General features: G+C 39.1%; 1 protein-coding gene across 3 annotated transcripts in view; it reads right to left on the bottom strand.

The window, feature by feature from the left end:
- Window positions 1-456: 456 nt before the first annotated feature.
- Window positions 457-12,454, bottom strand: part of LOC129146354 (zinc finger protein 271-like) — a 32,839-nt gene continuing 20,841 nt past the window's right edge. The window contains exons 5-7 of one of the 3 annotated variants that reach the window (XR_008552925.1): window positions 3,541-3,621; window positions 3,089-3,378; window positions 457-2,148 (exon numbers count right to left, since the gene is read on the bottom strand). Coding sequence is in view for 1 of the 3 variants with exons in the window: in XM_054698217.1 (XP_054554192.1) it covers window positions 3,548-3,621 (74 nt within the window). In the remaining 2 variants the exon portion in view is untranslated. The other 2 variants (XR_008552924.1, XM_054698217.1) reach the window with 2 other exon arrangements.

Here is a 12,454-nt window from a genome sequence, read left to right as displayed (position 1 = left end):
TTTACCCAAAGGACACAGAAACATCAATTCCAAAGAGCACCTGCACCCCTATGTTTATAGCAGCACTGTTTACAACAGCTAATCAAGAAGATGTGGTGCATATACACCACGGAATATCACTCAGCATTCAAAAAAGATAAACACATGCAATTTGCAGCAACATGGATGGCGCTGGAAGGGATCCTGCTCAGCGAAATAAGCCAGAAAGAAGACAAAAAACACTGGATGGTCTCACTCATAGCAGGTATTTAGAAACCTAAATAAAGGACCAGGAAAAAGACTAATTATAATAAAATAGAAATCAAAATCAACAAGCAACTACAAACCAGAGACACACTATGGAGGGAGGGAGGTGAGGAGGGATTAGGGTCAAAATGAGGGGGGTGGGAATTGTATGGGGACTATAACCAAGATGAAAATGTATACATTGTACAAAAATGAAAAACGATGTAAAAATTATATAAAATTTAAAAAAAACAAAAAATAATGCTCTTAGCAGCTGTGTTACACGCACTGCATGGTAGCCTGAGAGTGAGCAGACACCGGAGGAGAAGTAGGTCCTTGACTATGTCACTATTGCTGCTTAGTGACAAGAATTCCCGCCGCCTTCTGACAATGGACAATCTTTCATACACAACATCTGCGTTTTCAATCAGCACCTTGAGGGCCTGGAGCATCAAGCTAGAAGCTCTTACAGGCTGTCCTTTTGGGGTTCTGTGGCGGCTTCCTAACATGGGCGTGATTGATGAAATCACTGGCCCTTGATGATGATCTCAGCTACATCCTCGCCCCCTCACAGGAAATACGTACTGATCTCTCCCTTTTACACTGGTATTGTGTACCTTTGACAAAAACATACCTATTAGATCAAATATGCATAAAAAATATTTTATTTACTGATGTTTATTTTTCCTTTATTTACCTACATTTATTTTAGTTTATGACTATACAGTATATAATTTATGACTATATAATTCTCCTTTCTGAAGGGATTCTCAGCATAAGCTGAACATGATTATCTATTAAGTCAATAGATTGGACAGACACAGCAATCTTTGATGGTGTGATAAAAGTGAGATATTTGGAATCAAGTAAAAACAAATCTGTAAGGGGGCCTCCCCGGTGGCGCAGCGGTTGAGCGCTGGGTTGCGAAGCTGCCCGCGGCCTCTGCGGCGCCGGTTCGATCCCCGGCTGCTCCCCGGCCACCGGAGGAGGGTCCCACATGGCGCGCAGACCTCTCCTGCTGCCCGCTGCTTCCCTCAGCAGTGTACTTCGTCAGTCTGCCTGTTCTGCTCTCTGCTCTGGCTCTGGTGAATTCTCTCACCCTCCCGCGCTTCTGACTGTACCCAGTGCATGTATAAACAAAACAAACAAACAAATAAAATAAACAAATAAATAAAAAAACATGCCTCTATTAAAAAAAAAAACTATAAAAAAAAAAAATCTAAAAACAAATCTGTAAGGCACAAGTAAGGTACACGAACAGATGTTGACTTTCCTTGTTGTACTGACTCTCATCTCTTAATTCACATCTATGGGCCTCATGAGGGGCTACGCAAAACCAATGAATGAAAAGAACTCAATTCTGAGAGATAACTTTGCTAGCAGAAAAATGACCCACTGCCACAATGTGGCGCCATTGCTGCTGCTCTGCAATCTTTCAATAAACACGTCTGCAATTGTGCACTTATTTTTTCTCTGTATTTCTATATTTTAAAAATAAAGTACATTGTTGTACATCCTTGTTAGTTCTTTGTTAGTGTAGGATTTCTCCCCTCAAGTGTGGTCACCATAGTTAACCTACCAGCAAAAGACCTGTAGTTCATGACCTTAGTCTATCCTTTGCACTTGTTTTCTTCACGTTGTATAGAAGAAATGGATTAAGTAGAAGAAGCCATACATTTCTGGGCATTAAAGAATAGTTTGAGTGGTTGTTCAGAATCCTAGAAAAGATCGAAATACTGAGGATAAGTAAGCTTGGATGAAAGATATGTGTATATGATGAAGTAACTTATATCTTGAAAACCAGGGAGTCATTTAGTGGCAGGTGATTTTATCAGAAGGCTTACATCTTGGAAGGTGCAGTGATTTATCTCTCCATATCCTCCATATATTTCTTAGCTCGTAAGTGTCTTCTAGTACCACCGTCTGAAAATTACAGAAGCTTGGTTAACAACATGGGAATTCACATTGCATTGCCTTAGACTAAAAAGAATAATTTGGACTAATAGGCATATAGCAATCATTGGTGTGACATATGCAAGACCATCAAGAAAGTCCAGAATAATAAGAATACAGAATGATCAATTAAACCAGCAAAGGGGCTGGCTTGAGACAGTACCCTGAGGAGCTGAGCACAGTATATAAAACTAAACTATTGGGCTATTTATGGTGCTGTATCCCCAGCAGCTAGACTAGATGGGTCTGAGAGTTAAGGAATAGAAGTATGATGAGCTCTAGTCACCATCATTCATACTGACTACTTAATGTAATTTACACTTCTCATCTGTAAAAGTTAATTTCACTGGAATAAAAATCTTGCCTCCATGGGGTGGGGGTGGGAAAATGATTTTACAAGACATTACAATGAGAATACCACTAAAATTAAAGATACAAAGGGCTACATATTTTGTGCATTAATGCTGGCATGCTAATAGGCAAATAAAATATTTTATCTATTGATGATGATCTAGTTGCCATAATTGTTTGATTAGTAATGATCCTGCTCACTGTGACAGGTGGGGGAACTCACATTGTGAGTAGGAAGAGCTATTTTACGACCTGAGGGACGCCTGATACTTATATGCCTGAAATAACTCAACACTGGTATTTGTCACAACCGTAACCCGATGGGTATATCCCAACTAAGTCTTCCCAAGAGGCAATCAATGAAGACCGGTGGAAGACTGGCTGAAGCACAGCGGTACAAAGTAGAATGAGTGGGAACGGAGAAAAATGATGTCAATTATGGCAAAGTTTCAACTGGAGCAGAGGGGGCTGTGTCTGCTCCGCTGACACTCTTCTGCAGCGACCTTTGTGGTGATCGAGGCACTGTACAACTATGACGGTCATCTGATTTAATACGCACGGCATGACAAGGGAGCGAGCAGTGTTGTTCTATGTTGAAAACATCATGTCCCCGCCTCTTAGCTCTGTTTCAGCTGCTGGGTTTGGGGGAGGTTGTTTTTGTGTGTGTTCGCTTGTTTGGTAATTAGAAAACGTAGGATGTCTCTTGTGTTGAGGAAGGCAACCACGAGAATGTGAGCACTTGTTGATTCAAAGTTGGACCTGGGATATTAAAGGCGCTGTACCTCTTCTCCCATCAGTATACATTCTGTTTGCCTTCCTTGCTCCTAGAAGCTGCCCAAGGACATATGACTGAAAAAGAAAAATGTTTAGATAATTTAGACAATACAGGTGATGACATAAACTTTTCAGTTTTGGTGATTACATTAACTTTTCAGAAAACTCCTTGTCTTGTAGCTGACCAAGACAAAGTTTTCTAAGTACGTACCATTCGTTATTAAAAATGCCACCTACCAATAGTCTAAGATCTTTCCAGGCCCTCCATGGATGGCAGTGGTTTCATATCACGCTTAAAAAATCTCCTGAGGTTGTGACCTGTGACACAAGCACAGAGAATTTGCAAAACTATGAGACATGGCAATATGGATGGGTACAAAATGAAAATTGTTTCTATGTTTTCTTATATTTTTGGCATTTTCAAAGTTGTGAACAGTAAACTATTTGTATCTGTTCAAAACTTGTTAGGAAATTATTTTACTAAACATTTCAACTATAAAGACTCATACAGGGGCCTCCCCAGTGGCGCAGCGGTTGAGCGCTGGGTTGCGAAGCTGCCTGCGGCCTCTGCGGCGCCGGTTCGATCCCCGGCTGCTCCCCAGCCACCGGAGGAGGGTCCCACATGGTGCGCAGACCTCTCCTGCCGCCCGCTGCTCCCCTCAGCAGTGTGCTTCGGTCCCTCTGCCTGCTCTGCTCCCCGCTCTGGCTCTGGTGAGTTCTCTCACCCTCCCGTGCTTCTGACTGTACCCAGTGCATGTATAAACAAAAACAAACAAACAAATAAATAAATAAAATAAAAAAAAAAAAAATAAAGACTCATACAGTTGGAAAAGTTATATAGTGATCTCTTGAATAACCAACAATTTACCCCTATAAAAAAATTCTGGAATGAACATAAAGGATTACACACTGATTTCTGACATCTTATGTTTTTCTCTAACCATTGAGAACAGAATGATTGTACGACTCCAAGACCATCCTCCAGGTTGTAACCTATGTGACTTTTCTGTCTGTAATTGTGTAACGAGAAAAGTCATCTACCAACATCTGTTTTGAAGAATCCATAGCTCTTAGCTTTATATCATTATCTTCCTAGCAAAAAACCTGAGTATTTCAGGACTATTAAAATTATAGCTTTATTTGGAAACAGCCCAAATGCCCAAAAATAGATGACTGGATCAAGAAGATGTGGTACATATACACCATGAAATATTACTCAGCATTCAAAAAAGATAAACACATGCAATTTGCAGCAACATGGATGGCGCTGGAAGGGATCATGCTCAGCGAAATAAGCCAAAAAGAAAAAGAGAAATACCGGATGGTCTCACTCATAGCAGGAATCTAGAAAACTTAAATAAGGGACCAGGAAAATGAGTAACTATAAGAAAGTGAAAATCAGAATCAACAAAAAACTATGAAACAGAGACACTTTTGGGGGGTGGGGGGCGGGAGGGGAGGGATTGGGATCAGAATGGGGGGGTTGCAATTGTATGGGGAATATAAAAATAAAATTTATTATTTAAAAAAAATAAAAAAAATAAAAGGCAATGGGGCTATCTGGAAAAAAAATAAAATTATAGCTTTAAACACATTACCAAACCATGATTTAAGGTCTGCTAACACCTATGGGAATATAATTGGCTCGAGTTTTCCAGTTGAGATCATGGTCAGAGGTGTGATACATGCCAGAAACCTCAGAAAAACACATATTCACACATCACTCCACCCTTTGCCACAAGGAAAAAAAAAAAAAAGGAAACAGAAGATTAGCAACTGTCCACCTTTTCCTAAAGACCCTAATCAATACCCTAGTCAATACCCCTGGCAACCACCAATATTTTCTCTGTTTACGAGTTTGGGTTTTTTGGCATTCCACATTAAGTGAAATCATACAGTATTTATCCAACTATCCATAAATGAACACTTAGGTTGATTCCATGTATTGACTGTTGTAAATAATGATGCAGTGAACATGGGGAACAGACACAGTGATTTCATCCATCTGAATATGTACCCAGAAGAGGAATTGTTGGTGAGATTGAACATATTGTATTTTTCAAGGAATTGGTTCATTTCAGGATTATCCAATTTGTGGACAGACTTGTTTATAGTTTCTTCTCCTTCTCTTTCTTCTTCTGTAATCCTTTACAATTATATGGAACTTGTGACACTTTATTTTCTCAAGTTAGCAGACTGTGCCCTACTCTTGTCTTACTGAATCTTGTTAGAGCCTTATACATTTTACCGATCTTTTTAAAGAAATAATTTTTGTCTCCATTTATTTTTTCCATTAATTTCCTGTTTCCAGTCTCACAAATGTCTGCTCTAGGCATTATTATTTATTTTCTTCTACTTGCTATGGCCTTACTTTTGTCATCTTTTTCTAGTTTCCTAATGTGGAAACTTATATTATGCGTTTTACATCTTTCTTCTTTTTATATCAATTCAAGGCTATGAATAGCCCTTGGTACACTGGATTCTCTATATTCCACATATTTTGATAAGCTGTGTTTTCATTTTTGCCCAATAAAAACTATTTTTACTTTCTTTTGAGATTTAATACACAACAATAAGTAAATAATTAAATAAGTAACTGGGGTGTAGGTCAGAGATGAGGGGGTGAGAGGATTCACCAGAGACAGAATGGAGAGCAGAACAGGCAGAAGGACCAAAATACACTGCTGAGGGAAGCAGTGGGGCACCACTGGAGAGGTCTGCTGTACCTTATGTGAGTTAACTCCCTGGCAGGGATGGTACTCACGCCCATAGGGGTGATAGGGCCGAGATTAACCCCTAGGCCACCACAATGGGCCCACCTGCTGTTGTAAGATGATAAATTCTATAGCTATCCAATTAATTGACACTACTGTTGAGTTCCACTATGTCTTCACAGAGTTTTTCCTCTGGATTTGTCCAGAATGGGTGTGATGGGTGTAGAAATATCCAACTCTGTCAGTAGATTCATTTATTTCTCCTTGCAGTTCTTTCAATGTGCTTGATTCTCATTGATTTTATGCAGTGAACTTTTCAATCTCAGACATAGCAATTTTCATCTCTTGATTTTAATGTGTGCCTCTTTTATATAGTCTTTATCTCCTTTTAATGTGGTCAATCTATTCTTCGGCTTCTTGAACACACAGAATTCAGCGATAATATTTGCTTTCATGTCCTAGTCTACTAATTCTGCCACTAATGTCATTTCTGGGTATATTTCAATCGATCGATGTTTGTGTTTTCCTCTTTTTTTTAAAGGTCTCATAATTTTTAATTGGATGGCAGGCATTTTAGATTTTCACATTGTTGGGTACGGTATAGATTTTTGTTTTTACAAACATTATTGAGTTTTGTTCAGAAACATGTTGAAGTTATCTATTAACATGTTGATCCTTTTGGGTCATATTTTTAGGTGTTACTAAGTGGTAGCAGAGTTGAGTTTCCTGAAGTCAATTTTCCCTCATGATTATTTAGGTTGAAGATGTCAAGTACACATTTGAGAGAGTGGGAAGATCGTGTTGTCATTCTTCCATCTCATATAACACTTTATCATATGAGCCCATGAAGAATGACACAGAGCAGTGTATTTGTGCAGACAGTAGTCCCCATTCAGTATTGGTTAATATTTAAATTCTTTTTTTAAGGCTTATTTATTATGCATACAAGAACTTGGGTACAGGCCAGAGGCATGGGGGCTGAGAGGAGTCACCAGAGACAGAGTGGGGAGCAGAACAGGTGGACTGACTGAAATACACTGCTGAGGGGAGCAGCAGGTGAGACAGGAGAGGTCTGCTATGCCATGCGGGTAGCATCCTGGCTGGGGATTGAATGAATGCAGTGCTGCAGTGGCTGAGAATAGCTTCATAGTGGTGCAACTTAACCCCTTGCACCACCAAGGAGGTCCCCGATGTTTAAATTCTTAATGTTTGACCCATGTTGTCATTTGCTTAATGCTTTGTGGTGGACAGATATAGCTAAAAATATCCAAAGGGCTGACTTGGATAACCTAGAAATAGATTACAATATCTAAAAACTGATTGATTTTTTCATACTGGTTAAAGTGCTTGACTCTTGCTAGAAGCAGATTTCCGTGTTTTAAAAATAAAATGCAGATTTCAATATTGCTTTGAAATCTCTGACACTATTTTATATGCCAAATGTGCTTGCTTTTCATATTGCAAATTTCTAAAATTGTTCTGTCATTTTGCAGTCAAGGATATATCTGTGTAGTGTAATATAATCACAAACTAGCTAAAGACCAAGCCCATCATGTCGTCCTATTATTCTGTATGTAGATTTAGGTTACTTCTAATGAAGAGATTAATTCCACATAGTCAAGTTAACAGATATTTATCAGGCAGGTTTATGGGATGGAAATGCTTACAGATCATCCAATGCTTACAGATTGGAGAGTGGTATGGAATACACTTATAATATATTTTCTTAGTTATTTTTATCTGTTAGGCTTATAGACCTATAAATAAAAGTGGTGGGTTTCCCAACGGAATTAAGATTCAGCTTATGAGTTTATTTTATGTAGCCTTCATTCTACCTGTACAACACCTCAAGTCGTAACACAGGCAAATATAAAGCAACATCCTATTTTATTTTATTAGTGTATTTTACAACAATTGTGCTGCTGCACCTCCCCCTGCAGTGACCTTTAGGGCTAATGGCTTTTGCCACGGTCCCTAGGTCCGGCTGGGCAAGGAACCAGCGCGCAGGGGAGTACAGCAAAGTTCCCTGAAGACATAGATAAGACAGACGCCTATCAAAAAATAACGACCACCAGGAGCCACCACAAGAATGCTGACCAAAAGGAGCCTTATCTCGTCTCCTCAGACTTACAAACTTTATCCCTTCACTCTCTTTCTAAAATTTCTTCCTTCTCCTCTGTAAAGGTCATTGATTGCTAAATTAAAGAAACATATGAAATCTAGTAACAAGGATGACTCAAATGAAACACCACTAAACCTTGTGTAACAACAAAATTGTTAGTTCAATAATTGCTCTGTTATATGTTAAAATTCCTTAGCTTTGATCCCTAATGAAAAAATGTTATTACATAAAAATAATAATAAGTGCACCTGTTATAATTAATAATGATTAAGGAATTTAGTGGTTAGCTAGGAGAAAATGTAATTATATAAAACAAAAGACAAAACTAATGGTCTGACTGCTTAGGAATGTGCCTAGATCCAAATGTAACTCTGGACATAAATCACTGCCTTGTCAATGGTAAGTTAAACCTATGAGCCAACTGGTTTAGTTCACTGATAACAGATCCTATGCCTTTAGAAAAACATATATATACTGGCCACTAACTTAAATAAAATTACACTCAGATTTCCACTTTCTTGAGGTGTGTCTGTGTGTCATTTATTCACCGAATCCCTGACCACCCTGCGCAGTCTCTCAACCCTGAGACGGCCTCATCGTTCACTGCTGTGCTGGTCCGCGGCATTGTGCAGATATACAAGTTTCAGAGATCATAAACACCCAAGGTCTTGAAGACTTTACCTTCCTGTAAAATGCTTTTTGAAACGTGGTTCTGCCTTCCAATCTATAAATACAGCACTACCCTGGAGGGAACAAAGATTTATCTCTTCTCAATTTACAAGTAAATCCATTGTTAACCCACTTCACCTCTTGACCAGTAAAGGGCTGATTTATGATTGAAGGTCAATGAGTCTATCTGAGGCCATTTCTATAAGGTCAAGAAAAAAAGTACAGAAAAACTAGTACATTGTGCATTGTTTAATGCAAATTAAATGAACTGAGCTGCATTATACTATATCACGTCAATCCTAAGGGACCATCTGACAATGCAAAACATATGTCCATGGTGAGAATGATGCCAAAAGCAAGCAATTACTTATTCCTCCAAAAGAACCTTGGTCAAGATGATTGGCAATGGTCAGCATGGCACACTTGTCTCCTAATAATTTTGCTGAGTTCCCATTTATAAATAACTACTTGTCCATTTATCTCCTGCATTTTCCTCCAATTAATTTTCAAGTCCATTTCTTTGTTTGCATGAATATATTATTCTATGCTATGGGATACAAACAGCAAAACCCAAATATCACACATGTCTTTATAACAAAAGAATGTTAAAACAGGGCCTCCCTGGTGGCAGTTAAGCACCACACTATGAAGCAATCGGCAGCCTCTGCAGCATGAGTTCGATCCCCTGGCCAGCCAGGGGGCTACCCATATGGTGTAGCAGACCTCTCCTGTTTCGCCCGCTGCTCCCCTCAGCAGTGTATTTCAGTCAGTCTGCCTGTTCTGTTCCCCACTCTGTCTCTGGTGAATCCTTTCACCACCACCACCCCCGCATCTCTGGCCTGTGCCCAAGCTCTTGTATTCATAAATAAATAAATCTTAAAAAAAAAAAAGAATGCTGAAACAGATTGAAATAGGAAAACAGGTACATTTTAAGGAAACTTCCTTAAAAATGGAAAGTGCAGTGAGTGTGTGGAGTTTCAAATCCTCCACTAATTATCCCTTTAAAGATTCTTGTTTCCTGGAGTATAGAGCATAGTTGTGGTTTCTTAAGGATTTTTTTTTCTGGGATGTAGACCTCCTAAAACACCCTTCACTTCATTATTACTCTTTCTTAGTGAATAAACAGTCAAAGAACTAGGAGGCTCTGGATGTGACTATAATACATTATGATCCAAGGGATCTGACCATTTGGGATCCAGGGGGAATTATAGCGAATAGTAGCCTCTTCCTAATGTAACCTGTCTCCAGTGCTGTGTGCCAAAACAACACGTGAGGGACATTGTGTGTGGTATCCTTTCCTTGCGGCTTTGTAGAGCACATTGACTTTAAAATGCTCCAAGAAATTCTGTGACAGAGAGGTCTATTCAAGCTTGCACAGTCTGTTTCTGCACGGATTTTTGATGTTGTGATTGCAGTAAACCTCATTCACCCATTAGTAGTGCTAGTCTAATCCAAATTTTCTTAAAATGTGGAAATTGAGACACCAAAATGTAAGTGATTTAGCCATGATATCCCAGATTGTATCAAAGCTTCAACTAGACTTTGGATTTGTGGCTGACAAACTCATGGCACCTTGGGGTGTTCTACTGAAACCTTTGTGAAAAGTTTGAGATATAGTTAATATCAGGGAAAAATAAAGAAGAAAAATGTCTTTGCTCAAATATTTTAAAAATCTCATTTGCCCCAATATGTTATTTTTCTTAGATCTATTTATTTATGCATATAATAGCTGGGGTGCAGGCAAGAGGTGCAGGAGGTGAGAGGATTCACCAGTCAGAGTGGGAAGCAGAACAGGCAGGTTGACTGAAATACAGTACTGGGAAGTAACAGGCAAGACAGGAGAGGTCTGCTGTGCCATGTGGGTCACCTCCCTAGGTGGGGATTGAACTTGTGCTGCACTGGCTGCGGATACCTCCATGGTGTTGCGACTTAACCCCTTGCACCATGAGGGAGAGGCCCCGCATCTATTATTTCTTTTTATTGCTATATGAAATGGCTCAAAACATACTACTTTATTTATTTACCTTTGTCTTGTAATAAGGCATTCTACATAAGGAATTAGCCAAAAACATGGATCATTCTTCTTTAAAGTTGGGAAATTTAAATTGTATATTCCTGTATTTGTCTGTTCCAGTGACCATGACAAAGTAACTCACACTGGGTGGCTTAAATAACAGATATTTGTTTTCTCTGCTCTGGCGGCTGGAAGTTCAGATTAAAATACTGTTAGTGTTGGTCTCTGACAGAACCTTTCTCCTTGGCTTGGAGATGGTTTGCCTTACCACTGTGTCCTCACAGGGTATGTCCTTTATTTGGGTAAATACTTGGCATTTATTCATTTTCGATAGTGACACCAGTCCTACTGGATTCGGCCATACTCTATGACTTTTAATAACTTACTTACCCCTGCAAAGTTATTACCACCAATTACAGTCACCCTGGGGACAGGGTTTTAGCATATGAATTTTAAGGGGGATACAATTCAGCCCAAAACATTTCCAATCATATCTGTTACTTTTGTCTATCATTTGTTCTTTTGGCAAAACAGTTTTGTTTCATCTCTGACCTCTCAGGGCATCCCAGGTTAGCACATTCTTGTCCTTATACTTTTCCTACATATTTTGCTGAGAAGTAAAACTGAAAAAAAAATGTGAAGCTTGGTGAATAGACCCAACTTCAGTCTTGATTTTCATTGCCTTCAGCGTTTTAGAACTTATATTCCTGCAAAGACCAGTCTGTCTCCAAGCTCTCAGTTTTGGAAACATGTCTCAAGCAATATGCTACTGTCCTTGAATATTTCCAACAATCAACTGCCCAAAAATGGCCACTGCTTCTCTGATTAGATCCCTAGTCATTTTATAGAGTGGTTTCTGGATCAGGATCCCATCTAGGAGGTGAACCTTTCCACTGGTGTCAGCCTGCTAGCCTTATCAACTTGTTCAATCTTTCTTTAAAAAGTAGTCAGTCTGCATGTTCTATTCCCCACTCTGTCTCTGGTGAATCCTCTCACCCACCAGGATACAGTACCTCTGGCCTGCACCCCAGTTCTTAATAAATAAATGATTTAAAAAAATGAAGGGCCAAGGTGGAGGATGGAAAGCAAATTTGGTGGAGATTGTGATGTAGTACATAATACAGATATTCAACTCTAGTGCTGTCATCTGATCCGAAAACTATATAAAGTTGTAAAACAATGTTAATTCAAAAACATTAAATAAAAAATTGAAAATAGTAGATATACATTAGCAAGGAAATAAGCATAATTATATTGTTGCTAACTTGACCAGTTCATCTGACATTCAGCAATAAGGCAGAGTTATGGTAAGGTATGTGTTCAGTGAATGTCAATTCTGCTTCAGATTCAGTGGTTAAAGTAAATCGGACCAATGCAAAAGGAGTAAGTTGCATTCAATAACTTTATTTTATTTTTATTTATTTTTGAAAGATATATTTATTTATGCATAGAAGAACTGGGATGTAGGCTAGAGGTGAGGGGGTTAAGAGGATTGACCAGACACAGAATGGGGAGCAGAACAGGCAAACTGAATGAAATACACTGCTGAGGGGAGCAGTGGTTGAGACAGGAGAGGTCTGCTGCGCCATGTGGGTTAGTTCCCTGGCTGGGGATTGAACTCAGGTCTAGAGG

The sequence above is a fragment of the Talpa occidentalis genome, unplaced genomic scaffold, assembly GCF_014898055.3.
Source record: "Talpa occidentalis isolate TD23 unplaced genomic scaffold, MPIMG_talOcc4v2.1 talOcc4.2, whole genome shotgun sequence".
NCBI lineage: Eukaryota > Metazoa > Chordata > Mammalia > Eulipotyphla > Talpidae > Talpa > Talpa occidentalis.
Note: the sequence above shows the minus strand (reverse complement) of the source record. Positions and strands in the feature narration are given on the sequence as shown.